Source organism: Hyaena hyaena, unplaced genomic scaffold (genome assembly GCF_003009895.1).
Source record: "Hyaena hyaena isolate Hyena2069 unplaced genomic scaffold, ASM300989v1 scaffold_1462, whole genome shotgun sequence".
Lineage (NCBI taxonomy): Eukaryota > Metazoa > Chordata > Mammalia > Carnivora > Hyaenidae > Hyaena > Hyaena hyaena.
This window is the reverse complement of record NW_024082096.1, coordinates 290,376-307,176: the sequence shown is the minus strand read 5'-3', so window position 1 is coordinate 307,176 and position 16,801 is coordinate 290,376. Positions and strand designations below refer to the sequence as shown.

The window sequence follows — 16,801 nt, the reverse complement described above, 5'->3', positions numbered from 1 at the left end:
CCTAGTCTACTCCTGAGTCTCCCCAGAATCCTTGCTGCTGTGAGAATTCTGGGCTTCCAGGCCACATGACAACACCAAGTGAAACAAGAAGTTCCAGAATGCGGGGTCCTAGGCCTGGGCTGGAGAGCGCTGACGGGCACAGAGCCAGGGCCAGGGGCTCAGGCTGCATACAGGCTCAGGTTCAGAGCCTACCGGCTGTGGCTGGTGGGGGTGCCCACCGTGTATCTCAACATGGGCCTGGAGCTCTATCTGGACCTGCTCTCAGCAGCCTGCCGTGCTGTCTACATCTTCGCTAGGAAGAACAGCATCCCCTTTGACTTTCAGTTTGTGGATTTGCTAAAAGGTAGGTGCCCCATGCTGCCTGCCATAGGCCTGGCCTTGGCGGGGAGGCAGGGTACAAGGTCAGAGTGTCTCTGAGAAGCTGAGACACAGAGGAGATTCCCCGCCTTAAAGTTCACAGGGGAAGAAACTTTTCCCAAGGGAATCATGGGCTGTCCAGCCCTGTCACTAATTCTGCCATGCTATGATAAACAGGTTCCTTTTTTTTTTTTAAAGTTTATTTATTTATTTTGAGAGGGACAAAGACAATGTGAATGGGGGAGGGACAGAGAGGGAGAGAGAGAGAATCCCAAGCAGGCTCTACACTGCCAGTGTGGAGTTCAATGTGGGGCTCGAACCCACAAAACCGTGAGCTCGTGACCTGAGCTGAAACCCAAGAGTCAGACACCTAACTGACTGAGTCACCCAGGAGCCCCATGAACAGGCTCTTATAAGGTGAAGTGGCAGGAAGAGCTGCTGGGCATCCCCGGGTCTCCCATCTAGAGCCCTTGGCGTTTCCTCGTAAAAGGACCTCGGATTATTTGGCAAAGGTCGCAGAAGTGCGTGGCCATCCAAATCTGAGTTAAGACCACCTCTTCAGGCCACACCCATTTTCCCTCCACGTTCATACCTGCTCAGGGTGACACAGGCCCCAGGGTGAGGTACAGGGCACTACTCTCCAACATTACCCGAAGCATGGAAGAGGTTCTTAAAGGCTCACACTGCAGAGGCAGAAGCCTCCAGAACATAGAGGAGGAGGCCAGGCACTCTGAAATGAGCCGTGAATCCAGCCCCAGAAATGTTTCTGACCAGAGACAGCTGGTTGAGGAAGAGTTAAAACTCCCAAAAGATCGGGTTGCCTGGTTGGCTCAGTTGCTAGGATTTGTGGACTCTTGATCTCTGGAGCTGGCCATGAGTTCAAGCTCTTGTTGAGTGGAGAGCTTACTTAAAAACAAAACAGAACAAGATAAAACAAGTCCTCTGATAATTGATTATATGTGAGGGGCTCCTTTTTGGATTCTAGCTGTGTGCTAGGGCTGGGGCTAAAGTAGTGGGAGTGGGATCCAGGCTTCTAGGGCTTCTGCTGATTCACAGGCGATGGCTTCAGGCCCAGCGTTGGGAATGGGGGCTGGGGCCTCCAACTTCTGTGAGCCAATGGGCTGTCCTGGTCGCCGAGCCTGGGATGGGGGCAGGAGTCTTGATCCTAATCCCGATTCTGCCACGGATTTGCCTTTTAACTTGAAGTGAGCCATGCACGCTATCCCCCTGGTGGTGTTTCCCCTTCTAGAGAAAGTGGAGAAAGGCATCTCTGCCTCTGGGAGACCTGGTCATCTCTTCCCCAGAGTCGTAGTACCCTCAGACCTTTCCTACCCCTCCCAGGTCACCACCACAGCAAGGAATACATAGAGATCAACCCCCTGAAGAAGCTACCCAGCCTCAAAGAAGGAAAGTTTGTCTTATCTGAAAGGTAAGTCTTCCCTGCCCACCCCTGCCCCCATCTCTCTCTGCTCCTCCTCGGAGGTTTATGTGAAGCCGACCTACTAGTACTTATTTTTTATTTACTATGAAACATTTTATATGTACATCAAAGTAGAATAAATACTAACTAAAGAGGGATATAACAACCTCCACAGGATACCCATCACACAGTTCCAACAGCGGTCCACTAGGGGAGCCCATTTTGCATCACCTGTAACCAACCCGCTCTATTCCTCTCTATTGCCTTGCCTGCCAGATAAGAGATAAGGGCTCAATTAAAAAAAAAAAAAAAAAAAAAAAAAAAAAAAAAAAAANAAAAAAAAAAAAAAAAAAAAAAAAAAAAAAAAAAAAAAAAAAAAAAAAAAAAAAAAAAAAAAAAAAAAAAAAAAAAAAAAAAAAAAAGCATCGCCACAATACTTTGGTGACATCTTATAAAAAATTAACACTAATCCCTGGGAGCGCCTGGGTGGCTCAATCAATGAGCGTCTGACTCTTGATTTCTGCTCAGGTCGTGATCCCAGGGTTGTGGGATCCAAACCCGTGTCTGGCTCTGTGCTGGGTCTGGATCCAGCTTGGGATTCTCTCTTTCTCTTTCTCTCTCTTTCCCTCTGTCCTTCTCCCTTGCTCACGAGCTCTCTCCCTCTCTCTCTCTCTCTCAGAAAACCCCCTAATTAATTAATTTTTAAAAGCAACTACAATAATCCCTGGATTTCAACCAATGCCCTGTTCTATTCAAAAGTCACTGATTATCCATATTTTCTCTGTAGCTTGTGCATTTGTATCCAGCTCCAAGTAAACTACAAGTATCGCAGCTGGTAGTCCCCTCCATGCCCCACCTTTTGCCTTTGCATTTTTAAAATACTTTTTAAAAAATGTTTATTTATGTTTGAGAAAGAGAGAGGACGAGTGGGGGAAGGGTAGTGAGAGAGGGCAACAGAAGACTGGAAGCAGGCTCCGTGCTGACAGCTGAAAGCCCAGTGTGGGGCTCGAACCCACAAATGTGAGGGCATGACCTGAGCCAAAGGCAGATGCTTAACTGACTGAGCCACACAGGTGCTCCCTGCCTTTACATCTTTGGTGTGGTTGAAGAAACCGCATCCTGTGTCCTGAGGAGTTTCCCACAGTCTGAGTTTTGCTGATTATGTTCTCATGGCGTCATGTTTTTCTGTCCCTTCGTATCTTGTAAATCGGTCATTGGAAGTACAGGTTTGGTAAGATTAGGGGGTTGATTGTTTTTCAGAAAGCTTCAGAGATGGTCTCATCACTGTGAAGCATATCTTCCAAGGACCATGGCCCTTGGGTGGCCCCAGGCCTGGATGATTTTCCTATGGCTGCTGTAAAAAATTACCACTGACTAAATGACTTAGAACAACAGAAATGTACTGCATTTCTGGGGGCTAGACGTCAAAATCCCTCTGAAGGAGCTGGAAAAGCCCTGTTCCAGGCCTGTTGCCTGGGTTCTGGTAGCCTCAGGCTATGTGTCTTTGCCCAGTTCCTTGTATCTCTGAGCCTCAGTTTCCTCAAATGAAAGCATACTGGTACCCACCTTATAGGGTTATTGTGAGATCAACTGAGATGATTCAGGATTTAGGATTTCCCTTCTGGATATTTCCCCACTTCTTAGACAGTTGTTCCTCTGGGGCCTCCCTCCTCCTTCCCAGGCTGTTCCTTCCTTTCTTCTCCCCTCTCCTACCACTGCCCCCTGCTTACCTGCTGACTCTGCAGTGGGCTGGAGGGACACAGGGGCAGGCACCTGCTTCTTGGACTTTGATGTCATATCAGAACCTGGCTCAGGACTCTCTGGGGCCCCAGATGTTCTAAACACCTCAAACACCTGTGCCCGTCCTGAGTTCCTCCCTTCCTGCCCCCCACCAGCCAAGAGCAAGACTGCCCCTCCAAATTGTGCCTCCAGGCTGTACCCTCCCTGCATCCCTGCAGCCCCAGTCCTCCTCAGGACCCCTCCACCCAAGTACCAGAGTTATCTTGTTTCTTTTTTTCTTTCTTTTACATTTCTTTATTTTGAGAGAGACAGAGAGAGGGAGAACGCACAGGAGGGGCAGAGAGAGAGAGGGAGAGGGAATCCCAAGCAGGCTCTGCACTGTCAGTGCAGAGCCCGACCCGGGGCTAGAACCCACAAACTGTGAGATCATGACTTGAGTGAAAATCAAGAATCAGACACTCAACTGACTGAGCCACCCAGGTGCCCCTCTTTTTTTAAATACATATTTTTAAATGTTTATTTATTTTTGAGAGAGAGCACAAGTAGGGGAGGACCAGGGAGGGGGGTATAGAGGATCTGAAGTGGGCTTTGTGCTGTCAGATGGGATCCTGTGGGCTTGAACTCATGAACTGTGAGATCATGACTTGGGCCAAAGTCAGATACTCAATCAACTAAGCCACCCATGCGCCCCCCCCCCCTTTTTAATGTTTATTTATTTTTGAGAGAGAGAGAGAGACAGAGACAGAGACAGAGTATGGCCACCTCTTACCCCTGAATTCCCATACATGTTGTTTTCCATCTAGACTGCCCTTCCTGATGCCATCCATCAGATACCATCCACCGTGCTGGTCTACCTCCGGGCACTCACTGCCTGACAGACTGACTGACTTTCCTGGTACCCTTTGGGCTCATCTTTCCCCCAGAAAAATGTCAGTGCCTAGAGCCTGCCTGTGGCTGGAGGCCCCACACTGAGCCCCAGCCATGCTGGGGTGGTGGGTGTTGCAATATCGGGGAAGGCAAGAACAGTGCCCCCAACTTTTCCTTTCTGCAGCGTGGCCATCCTTTTCTACCTGTGCCGCAAGTACAGCACACCCTCACACTGGTACCCACCAGACTTGCACACACGTGCCCGTGTGGATGAGTTCTTGGCCTGGCAGCACACTGCCATTCAGATGCCCATGAGCAAGGTTCTCTGGATCAAGGTGAGTGGGGTCAAGGCTAGGGCTGACCACTAGTGAATTCAAGAAAGTCTCCCTTCCTTCCTGAGCCTCATTTCCTTGGCCCCCTTTCCTGCCTGCCTTATAGAGCTGATGGGAGTGTGGAATGAACTACTGGGTGTGAAAAAGCCTTATAAAGACAAGGGGAAGGGTACCCAGGAGGGGTTGATATTACTCAAGCTGGATAGGATTCAAGAAATTTTATTCTGAACTAGAGAACATCATGGTTGAGGGTCCCAGAGAGACCACCAAATTTGAAGATGACCACTAACTACTGTATATATATGTACCCTTACTTCTTATCTCATGTCCGTAACAGACATCACTAATCAATCACAAGATTCCATCCTGCTGGGATTTCAAAATCTTCCTAAACAATGGCCCCAGGTAACCTCTACCAACCAGAACTGCTAAAAGAGGTGAACCTATTTTACATCCTTGGCTCTGTCCAACACCTCTCTAGCCAACAAGGATGCTGAAGACTGGCAGGTCAGATGGGACTAGGGTGTGGCCTCCTCTTCCCTCCTCTCCCCCATCCTGGCCAGATGCTGATCCCAATGATCACTGGTGAGGAGGTTCCAGCTGAGAAGGCAGAGCAGATGCTGGCAGAGGTGAAGAACAGCATGCAGCTCTTTGAGGAGAAGTTTCTGCAAGACAAGATGTTCATCACTGGGAACCACATCTCACTGGCTGATGTGGTGGCGCTGGTGGAGATGATGCAGGTGTGGAGTGGGATAGGAACACAGCCTGGGTGAGGTAGGACTCCTCTGTGACCACAGGGTCCATAGCTTGAGGTTAAGCTGCTGAAGGGAGAGACAGTGGGGAGCCAGGTGCCTAGACCTGACCTGGAGTAACAGCAAGCACAGGAGATTTTGAACCAAAGCCAATCACGATTATCCATGCTTCACGATGCATTTTCAGCATGGGCAGGAGCTGGAGGGCAGGCCTGGGATAGGGAGAAGAACACATTTCTCAGTTAGTCAGCCAGGATCATGGATGCCTCCGCCTCCTTCTGGATTCTCCAGGAAGTGTCCAGAGGCCTCCAACGTGTCCTTCTGGATGAATGCCTCTTTTCTAGAGCACCAGACATAGAGTATACAAGGAAGCTCCCTGGTTCTGGGTCTGAGGGGCATTCACGGTCCTTTTGGAGACCCACCAGGTGTGGGACATTTATGTGATTTCTACATGCAGGAGAGGGTGGCCAGTTCTGACCTAGCTGGTGTGCAGGATGGGCAGTTTAGACCCTGGCCAATGTCTTGAGAGACTAACGCAATCTCTGGCCAGTATGCAAAGTATCCACTTTGGTCCATGGTCAGTGTGCAGATCAGCACCAAGGAAAACCATTTTAGTTTTTCTGTCCCAGGTAGTCTGGTCCCCTACATTTCAAACCCTACACCTTACATTTCACCCACCCCACCCCATTTTGGAGCCCGCAAGCTTCTTGGGTGCATGTTTCTTAGACTACCTGCTGGATCTCCCATTCCAGACCCTGCACCTGATCACAGAGGAAGGATTGATGTGGAGGAAAAAGAATTGAATTCTTCCCACCCTCATCTGAGAATAAGGGATTTCCTTGGTAGAAGGCAGGGTCCATGGGAGGCTTCTCACTAAAAAGTGGGAGCCATCTGGGCCAGGTGTCACCTCAGAGAGGCCTTCAGGAACCATGGAGCAAGACCAGTGACCAAGAACCCTGTAGATTCTGATCTTCCAATTGCCACCCCACATCTATCATATAGCATATGACCTCTTGCCCAGGCCTGGGAGTGGGATGAGTCACAGACTCACTCTTTGCAGAGGCAGATAGGGAGAGACCCTGAGGCTGTAGAAGAGGACCTAGGTAAGGCTGGCCCCCTGGCTGATCATTCCTTCCTCTTTGTCTATCTACAGCCCATGGGAGGCAACTATAATGTCTTCCTCAATAGCCCCAAGATAGCTGAGTGGCGCATGAGGGTGGAGCTGGCCATTGGCTCTAACCTCTTCTGGGAGGCCCATGACCGGCTGATGAAGTTGGCTGAGTGGGACTGTTCAACATTGGATCCAATGGTCAAGGAGAGGATCTGTGAGTTGCTGCAGAAGTTCATGTAGAAGCAGCCCATCCTGCAGGGCCTGGCTGGCTCAGCCCTTTGAGTTGATCTTTCCTTAGGGGAAATGTTGAAAACAACTCCATTTCTTGGCATAATAAAGTGCTGTAACAACCACCATGGCTGCTGGACCTGAGACAGTTGGTGTGAGAGAAGGTGGTGGTCATGAATCCTCCCGGGTTCCAAAAAGAGTTTAAAAACTAAAGGTTAAAAATGATTAAGGCTACCCTTCTGGCTCAGTTGGTAGAGCATGTGACACTTGATCTCAGCGTTGTAAGTTTGAGCCCCATGTTGGGCATAGAGCTTACTTTAAGAAAAATATCAACTGGATTTAATATAACTTAAAAAATAAACATGATTAGGGGCACATGGGTGGCTCAGTCAGTTAAGCATCTGACTTCAACCCAGGTCATGATCTCACATTCATGAATTCGAGCCCCATGACAGGCTCTGTGCTGACAGCTCAGATCCTGTTGCCTACTTCAGATTCTGTGTCTCCCTCTCTCTATCACTTTTCCGCTCATGCTCTATCTCTCAAAAATAAATAAACATTTTTTAAAAAAATAAAAAAATAAACATGATTAAACTGTCAATAATAATTGATGACTTCAATATTCCACTTTCAATAATGGATAAAATAATAGGACAGAAAATCATCAAGGAAATAGAGGACTTGAATGATGCTATAAACCAATGGACCTACCAGATATATATGTGGAACACTTCACCAATGACCACAGAATACACATTCTTTTTTTTTTTTTTAAGTTTATTTTGTTTAGTAATCTCTATACCCATTGTGGGGCTTGAATTCATGACCTCGAGATCAAGAGTTGCATGCTCTTCCAACTGAGCCAGCCAGGTGCCCCAGAATACACATTCTTCTTAAGTGCACATGGAATATTCTCCAGGATAGACCATATGTCAGGTCACAAAATAAATCTCAATAAATTTAAACAGATTGAAGTCATAGCATGTGTGTTCTTGGGAACACAATGGAGCAAAATTGGAAAATAACAGGAGAGGTACCTGGGTGGCTCATTCAGTTAAGCATTCAATTCTTGAATCTCTCTCAGGTCATGATCTCATGGCTCGTGAGACTGAGCCCCACATTGAGTTTCTCACTGAGGAGCCCACTTGGGATTCTCTCTCTCCCTCTCTCTCTGCCCCTCTCCCACTCATACTTTGTCTCTTTCTCTCAAAACTAAATAAAACATAAACAAATAAATAGCCTTTATCTCCTTTTCTATAGAATAATGAATTCATCAATCTCTTCTGAGTTGGGTTACATGAGTCAGACCCAAAGAAAAGGATTAATCCTGAATATGGACCAAAGTGGATTTTGAACCTTCAAGATTGAGGCTGAGCCCTAAAAAGGATCCCGGCCAGCTCCTCTAGGAGTGCTGAGTGGGGTCAGTGGAAAGTAGGCATCGGGTAACTATCTGTTGCCTCATCTGAGTGTCTAGCTCCTTTTTCAGACTTCAATATCTGAAATCTGAAATTCTCATCCTTCCTCAAAAAATGTGTTTTTTTTTTTCAGCTAGGGGTACCTGGGTGGCTTGGTCAGTTTAGCGTCTGACTCTTGATTTTGGCTTAGGTCATGATCCCAGAGTCATGTGATCGAGCCCCATGTCAGGCTCCATACTGAGTGTGGAACCTGCTTAAGATTCCCTCTCTCTCTCCCTCTCTCTTTCTGTCTCTCTCTCTCCCCCCTCCCCCACCTCATGTGCACTCTCTCTGTCTAAAAAAGAAAAATTAAAAAAAACCTTTTTCGGGGCGCCCGGGTGGCTCAGTTGGTTAAGCATCCGACTCGGCTCAGGTCATGATCTCACAGTCCGTGGATTCGAGCCCCATGATAGGCTCTGTGCTGACAGCTCAGAGCCTGGAGCCTGTTTCAGATTCTGTGTCTCCCTCTCTCTCTGCCCCTCCCCAGCTCGTGCTCTGTCTGTCTCTGCCTCAAAAAATTAAATAAACATTAAAAAAACCCTTTTCCTCTCTGTTAAAAATCATTATTACCAACATTTCCTTTCTTCACAGAAATCTTCCTTTTCTATGTAGAAAACCTTATGTTCTTGCAGGTGCATTTTTCAGTTGGACTTGTTTTAGGAGGTGACACTGACAACACTTATCCAGCCAGGTGGCAGACTCTAAGGGACTCCTGAGTAGCAAGAAACAGGCCTGAAATCCAGGCTCACCAGGTGTGTCTAGCGGTGATGACTTGTAAGGGCCCTGTAGGGCTCTAGGCTCGCCATTATTTTATCTATCTATCTATCTATCTATCTACCTACCTATCTATCTATTTACCTACCTACCTGTTTATTTCTTATTGAGATATAATTGACATATAACACTGTGGAAGTTTAAGATGTGCAACATGTTGATTTGATGCATTTGTATATTGTAATATGAGCTAACACCTCTATAATGTCTCCTGATTATCATTTCTTTTTTTGTAGGAAGAACAATTAAGATCTAGTCTCTCAGCAACTTTGAAATTGTAATACAGTTGTTGACAACTAATGTTGTTAACATTGTTGACTAATAGTCATTATGTTGTGATAGATCTCCACAACTTATTTCTCTTCTACTTGCAAGTGTGTACCCTTACACATCTTTCCAGTTTTCCCACCGTCAGGCCCTGGTAACCACTATTCGACTTTGTTTTTTGTGAGTTTGGCTTTTTTTAAGATTTTGCATGTAAGGATGGTTTTATATACATATATATATATATATATATATGTCTCTCTTTCTCTGTCTGACTTCCCTCACTCAGCATAATGCCCTCGAGGTCCATTCAGATGGTCACAAGTGGCAGGATTTCTCTCTCGTGGCTGAATACTATTTCATTGTGTATGTACACATGTTCTTTATCCATTCATCTCTTGATGGACACTTAGTTGTTTCTGTATCTTGGCTGCTGTGAATAATGCCGCAGTCAACGTGGGTGAGCAAATATCGCTTTCCTAGCCTGTTTCCATTTCATTTTAATATATGCCCAGAAGTGGGATTGCTAGATCTCTCCCCATGCTTTGAAAGAGGGAAGAAACAAATTCAGGCAATGCGAGACACTGTGCTGGTGGGAGCGGGAGGACCAAGGACAGGGAGTACAATCCGAGCAGAGTGAGTTACCACAAAATGCTAAACAGAAGCCCTGAGGCTGTGCCATTTGCTAGCATCGCGATCTCTGGAGCATGGGGCTAAGAACTTGCAAAGTGGTGAGTGAAATAAGACGGTCACAAAGGGCCCTCCGAGGGACGACCATCGCGTCATCCCCCCGCCAGCGGGTGGAGCGCTAATGTTCCTGACTCTTCGGACAGTCCCGTGGCCGCGCAGCCATTGGACCAAAGTGCCGGGTGCCCGGAGCTGCCCAATGGGGAGCGGCGGCCAGTGGGGCGTGGCCGCGAGGACCGTGTATGCGTTCCCCGGCAGCTTGGCGTTTGCAGGTCCCTTGGGTCTCGAGCCTGGTCTTTCCGCCCCGCCATGGGCCTGGAGCTTTACTTGGACCTGCTGTCCCAGCCCTGTCGCGCCGTCTACATCTTCGCCAAGAAGAACCGCATTCCTTTCGAGATGCGCCCAGTGGAGCTGCTCAAAGGTGGGCGGAGGCTCGGGTTTGGGAATCGAGAGATCGGGAAGGAACGGGGAGGCCAAATATTGCTTAAAAAGGTCTCCGACGCCAACTCCTTCTTGGCGCCATCGCCGAAAAAGGTGAGCCACCAGGGAGATCGAGATTCGGGTAATCCCCCAAGCTGTGCTCCGTCCCACCGAAGAGGCGACGGGGCTCGGCGGAGGCCGAGTAAAGGAGGTGGAGAACTCGAGGAAAAAGAGAGACCTCGTGAGCAAAAAGAAAGGAAATGGTGCACCTGGACATAGGGATAGAGGACGTCCCAAAGAGAGATGGGGGCAGGAGGAGGGCTGAGCATAGAGGCGAAGGCAGAGCGGAGCCCCTCCTTTGTGGCCCCCAACTGCTGAAATTCTGCAGCAACAGTCACTGTCCCAGAGGTCCCGACTTTCCAGCCCTGCCCTATGGATTGGTCCAGTCTGCTCTGGGGGGTCCCCCTCTCCCTTCCTCCTGCTTTGCCTTCTCCTGCTTTACCTTGCCCTCTGCCTCTCGTTCCTGATGGGAGGGGCTCCCCCTGGGGGTGTGCTGGGAAGGGGCAGCCTGGTGATCCCTGCACTCTCCGCAGGAGGATTTGTTTCTCTGGCAGGCTCCCCAGGCTCCAAGGACACACCTGGAACTTGGGGGGTAAGAGGGAAGCAGAACCCACGTATTGTGGGTGGGCAAGTAGGGTAACTCTCCTTGGCTGAACCTTCCCCCTCATCACTTCCCCACAGTGTGGGGCCCTTGCCTGCTTTTGTGCCTTTGCGCTGGCCTGTCCCTCTGCCCGAATCATCATCTTCTTCCCCTCCAGGGGATTTCCCACTTGTCCTGCCCAGGGGTTACTTCTGCAGAGTACAGGGGAGAAGGCATGGGGACAAGAAAGCATCCCAGCCAGGCTGTTAAATAAAGGGTGCAGAGAACAGTGTGTTTCACTAGAGAGGAGGGCAGGGGCATCTGGTGAAGGAGCACTCTCAAGGGAGGGAGGTGGGAGGACAGTGGGTGTGTTTGAGGCTAGAGGCTGAAGGCAATCATATATGGCTTTGAGGGACTTCCACCTCATCCTGGGATAATGGGGAGCCACTGAAGGCTGTTGAGGAGAGTGTGAGCTTAAGTGTCTCTTCAGAAGTTTCTCTCTGGCTGCATGTGAAGGAGTAGGAACCTCCCAGATATACTCAAGCAGAGGCCAGTGTCCCCGGGGACACTAGGCTGCACCTTTTGGGGACAAAAATGCGACTGTTCCAGCTCCAGCGAAGCCTGAAGACAGGGCTAGCTCCTCATGTCCCCAGTGGCCAGGACAGGGTGAATAAGGGGACACAGAAGAGCTGGTAGAAGTTGTTTGCAGGTAAACAAATACCAGGAAAAGGCCACTTCTCTGTGTTTGGTGACGTTATCTTAGAGTCCACAGGGGCACTGTAAGAAGTCAGAACTCCATTAACATGAACAGCCACCCTGGTCCGGAAACTTGGGGCACCCTGAATATGAGCTTAGGAGGCTGGGGATGGTATAAGGATGGTGAGTGGGGTGCGTAGGAAGGCCCAGCGGAAGCACCAGATCCTGCGCCTTGGGCCGTGGCTGGAGACTGTGCACAGTGGGACTTGGCATGGGCTGTAGAGGTTCATTTTGCAACATCTGGCATAACAGTCTCTTGCTCCTCCCAAAGTGGCCCTGACCAGCCGAGGCCATGCAGGAGAACGGCTGAGGGCTGGAGATGAGCCATGACGTTGGGGCCTGGGCATAGTAGGGAGTGAGCACAGGCCACGCAGGATCAGCGGTAACTCCCTCACCCAACACGATGCGCTCTCTGCAGGCCAGCACCTCAGTGATGCCTTTGCCCAGGTGAACCCCCTGAAGAAGGTGCCTGCTTTGAAGGATGGGGACTTCACCTTGACCGAGAGGTAACTGCTACCAGATCTCACTGGAACCATCTTGTCCCAACCCTTTATTTTAGAGACAATTCGAGCATACTCAGGGGCCTTCTAGGGCTACCCCTTTCACAACGCCATGATAGCCTCATAACCCGGGGCAGGAGGAAGCTCCAGGTGCCTTGTCTGTTCTGTTCCATGACCCTGCAGCAACCTCAGTGTTTCTGACAGGGTGCTTTAGGGAGAACAGACATGACAAGAAAGCCTTTTTGAGCAGTCAGGCTGTCTGAGGCTAGTCTGGATGCCAGAGGATGAGAATGGGTGCAGGCTAAAAAGAACTAAGCTTCTTTAAGGCTCAGCTTTGATGGTGTCGCCTCCAGGAAGCCCTCTGATCAGAAACTGTCACTGAAGACTTGGCAGGATACTCTGCTGTGGGCTTTTGCCCAGTGGTAGGATGAGCTTCGGTGTTAGCCTCAGAAAGACTCTCAGCTCCTCTGAAACTGTGCCCTGGGCAAGTCCCTTCACTATTCTAAGCATGGCTTCCTGGCACATTGTCAGGAGGATTAAAGAAGGGACTCTGTATAAAGCCCCTAGCGCAGTGTCCTTCCTCCCCTGCAGTGTGGCTATCCTGCTCTACCTGACCCGCAAATATAAAGTCCCTGACCACTGGTACCCCCAGGATCTACAGGCCTGCGCCCGTGTGGATGAGTACCTGGCATGGCAGCATACAACCCTGAGGAGAAGCTGTCTCCGGGCCCTGTGGCATAAGGTGAGGCCCCGGGGTGGGGGTGGGGGGGTCAGCAAGGGTATCACCCCAAAGGGGTCAAGGCACCATTGCATTCTTCTTTTCCATTTGGATAATCTCTACTGATCTGACTTTGACTCCACGAATTCTTTCTTCTGTTGTGCCCATGTTGCTTTGAAACCCATCTAATACAGTCTTTATTTGAGATACTTATTTTTCAGTTCTAGAAATTCCATTAGGTTCTTTTTTTTTTTTAATTTTTAAATGTTTATTTATTTTCAGGAGAGAGAGAGACAGAGAGCAAGCAGGGGAGGGGCAGAGAGAGAGGGAGACACAGAATCTGAAGCAGACTCCAGGCTCTGAGCTCTCAGCACAGGGCCCCGACATGGGGCTCGAACTCATGAACCACAAGATCATGGCCTTAGCCGAAGTTGGATGCTTAACCAACTGAGCCACCCAGGCTCCCCTCATTAGGTTCTTTTTAAAGTTTCCATTTCTGTGCTGAAATTCACCATCTGTTTACCCATTTAGTCCATCTTTTCTTCTATATTCTTTAGCATATTTATAATCATTACTTAAAAGTCTTTGTCAGCTAATTTTAATACTTTGGTCCTCTGTAGTTCTGTTTCTATTGGCCATTTTTTATCTTCCTGATTATGGGTCACATTTTCTTCTTCTTTTTTTTTTTTTTTTTGCATGTCTTATAATTTATTATTGTGTGCTAGATGTTATGTTTAAAAGAAGGTAGGGGGACACCTGGGTGGCTCAATTGGTTGAGCATCTGACTCTTGATTTCAGCTCAGGTCATAATCCCAGGGTTGTGGGATTGAGCCCCACGTTGGGCTCCATGTTGATCATGAAGCCTGCTTAAGATTCTCTCTCTCGGGGCACCTGGTAGCTCAGTCGTCTGAGCATCCAACTTTGGCTCAGGTCTTAATCTCACTCGTGAGTTCAAGCCCCACATCAGGCTCTGTGCTGGCCTGCTTTGGATTCTGTCTCCCTTTCCCTCTGCCCCTCCCCAATTCGCACTCTGCCTCTCTCTCTCTTAAAAATAAATAAACATTAAAAAAAACTTTTAAAAAAGATTCTCTCTCTCCCTCCCTCTGCCTCCCTCCCCTGCTTGTGTTCTTTCTCTCTTTCTCTCTCAAAAAAATAAAGAAAGAAAGAATAACTTTAAAAAAATAAATGAGGGGCGCTTGAGTGGCTTAGTCGGTTAAGCGTCCGACTTTCACTTAGGTCATGATCTCGCGGTTCGTGGGTTCGAGCCCCGCATCAGGCTCTGTGCTGACTGCCAGCTCAGAGCCTGGAGCCTGTTTCGGATTCTGTGTCTCCCTCTCTCTCTGACCCTCCCCTGCTCATGCTGTCTCTCTCTCTCCTAGAAATAAATAAAAAATAAAAAATAAAAAAAAATAAATAAATGAAAGAAGTCAGAGGTAGAGGTATATACTAAATGCCCCTAGAAAGAGTTCGCACTTTCCTACATCAGGCAGCCATTGTGTGAGGTTCATTTCTTCCAGCTAATCAGGAGGTGGGTTAGGTTGTAGCTTTAGTTAGTTTCAGTTCATCTCTGGTTCAGATATGGTTTTTTTGTTTGTTTGTTTGTTTGTTTGTTTGTTTTGAGGTGGGGAGAGGCAGAGAGAGGGAGAGAGAAAATATCCCAAGCAGGCTCTGTACTGTCAGTGTGGAGCCCAACATGGGGCTCAAACTCACAAATCATGCAATCATGAGCTGATCTGAAATCAAGTGTTGGACATGTAACCAACTGAGCTACCGAGGGGCCCCTGTTCGTGTTCACAACACCATTATTCACAGTAGCTAGATGGTGGGAGAAACCCCAGTGTCCATGGATGGATGAATGGATAAACAAAGTAGTATATACATGCAATGGAAGAGTATTCAGTCATAAAAAGGAAATAAATAATGCAATATGTTACCATATGGATAAACCTTAAAAACATTATGCTAAGTGAAATAAGCCAGACAGAAAAAGACAAATACTGTATGATTCCACTTTTTAAATATTTATTTCTTTTTTAAGGTAAAAACATTTTTTAAGTTTATTTATTTATTTTGAGAGAGACAGAGACAGTGTGAGTGGGGGAGGGCAGAGAGAGAGGGAGAGAGAGAATCCCAAGCAGGCTCTGCACTGTCAGAACAGAGCCTGATGTGGGGCTCCAGCCCACGAAATCATGAGATCATGACCTGAGCCAAAACATGAAGTCAGACACTTAACCAACTGAGCCACCCAGGCGCCCCTATTTTTTAAGATTTTAAATTTATTTTTAAGTTATCTCTACCCCCACCATGGGGCTTGAACTCACAACCCCGAGATCAAGAGTTTCATCCCCACTAACTGAGCCAGCAAGGAGCCCCTTATTTTATCTTTTTAAATATTTTTTATCACTTTTTTTGAAGTTTATTTATTTTTCTTAGTAATCTCTATATCCAATGTGAGGCTGGAACTCACCACCCCAAGATTAAGAGTCGCACATTCCTCTGACTGAGCCAGCCAGGCACCCCTATATGATTCCACTTACATGAGATCCCTAGAGTAGTTCAGTTCATAAGATGAGAAAGTAGGAAGATGGCTACCACGGGATGGGGTCTGAGGTGGGGGGAGGAGAGAAAGGGAAGCTATTGTTTAATGGAAAGAGTTTCATTTTGGGATGATGAATGAATTTGGAGATGGATGGTGCAGGTTCTTGAGTCTCCATGTCATAAAAATGAACACTGAGAAAGAAAACAGTTGGAGTTTATTAGAGATAGCTTGTACACAAGGGCGCCAACAAGAAAGAAGAATGTTGCCCCCTGCCTCCCCCACCGTAGAATGTATGGCTTATAAAGGCACTTTTCCAAAGGGTGAGGGGCTGGGAGCAGGGAGACATCAGTCCCACGGTCATTATCTTGTGATGGTTACTTTTTAGTGGACACAAGACAATCACAGGATGCCTCTCTTCATGGTCAACATTCTTTAGGACTCTTGGTAGATAGAAATACTCATGCAAGCAACATTTAAATTGTTACATTTAATTTTGCCCAGATAAACATTACTCCCCAGTGGCTTATCTCTCTCATTTGTTCTCTTTCCCAGGAGATATCTGTCTCTAAACTTAGAGAAACTTTTTTTTTTTTAATGTTTTTATTTATTTCTAGGAGAGAGAGAGACAGCGTGAGCAGGGGAGGGTCAGAGAGAGAGGGAGTCACAGACTGAAACAGGCTCCAGGCTCTGAGCTGGCAGTCAGCACAGAGCCCGACGCGGGGCCCGAACCCACGAACCGCGAGATCATGACCTAAGCGAAAGTCGGACACTTAACCGACTAAGCCACCCAGGCGCCCCGAGAAACTTTTTTTTTAAGGCTTATTTATTTATTTTTGAGAGAGAGAGAGAGAGAAAGAGAGTGGGAGCAGAGGAGGGGCAGAGAGGGGGAGACAGAGAATCCCAAGCAGGCTCTGTTCTATCAGCGCAGAGCCCCTCTTTTGACCCCACCAACTGTGAGATCATGACCTGAGAGCTGGACACTCAACTGACTGAGTCACCCAGGAGCCCCTAAGCTTACGGAAACTTTTAACCCTTATCTTAGACCAGTGGCTTTTAAAGGAGTTAAGTCTCTCTTGCTTTCCCTGTACTATCTTAGTAGTGATGGTTGTACAACAGTGTGAATGTGCTTAATGTCACAGAATCATATACTTAAAAATGGTTAAGACTGGGGGCGCCTGGATGGCTCAGTCAGTTAAGTGTTTGATTCTAGTTTTTTTTATGTTTTTTTTTTTTTTTAAATTT

At 47.8% G+C, this 16,801-nt stretch overlaps 2 protein-coding genes across 2 annotated transcripts in view; both read left to right on the top strand.

Annotated features, from left to right (window-relative positions):
- The first annotated feature begins 76 nt into the window (after positions 1 to 76).
- Positions 77 to 6,932, top strand: LOC120225657 (glutathione S-transferase theta-4-like). Its single transcript, XM_039223848.1, has 5 exons — positions 77 to 343; positions 1,699 to 1,786; positions 4,569 to 4,719; positions 5,280 to 5,456; positions 6,622 to 6,932. The coding sequence occupies exons 1-5, from the start codon at positions 232 to 234 to the stop codon at positions 6,817 to 6,819; spliced, it is 726 nt and encodes a 241-aa protein (XP_039079779.1). The 5' UTR covers positions 77 to 231; the 3' UTR covers positions 6,820 to 6,932.
- Positions 6,933 to 10,229: 3,297 nt separating this feature from the next.
- Positions 10,230 to 16,801, top strand: part of LOC120225652 (glutathione S-transferase theta-1) — a 10,134-nt gene continuing 3,562 nt past the window's right edge. The window contains exons 1-3 of the mRNA XM_039223839.1: positions 10,230 to 10,407; positions 12,221 to 12,308; positions 12,894 to 13,044. Coding sequence (XP_039079770.1) covers positions 10,296 to 10,407; positions 12,221 to 12,308; positions 12,894 to 13,044 — 351 coding nt within the window. The 5' untranslated portion in view covers positions 10,230 to 10,295. The remainder of the gene's footprint in view (positions 10,408 to 12,220; positions 12,309 to 12,893; positions 13,045 to 16,801) is intronic.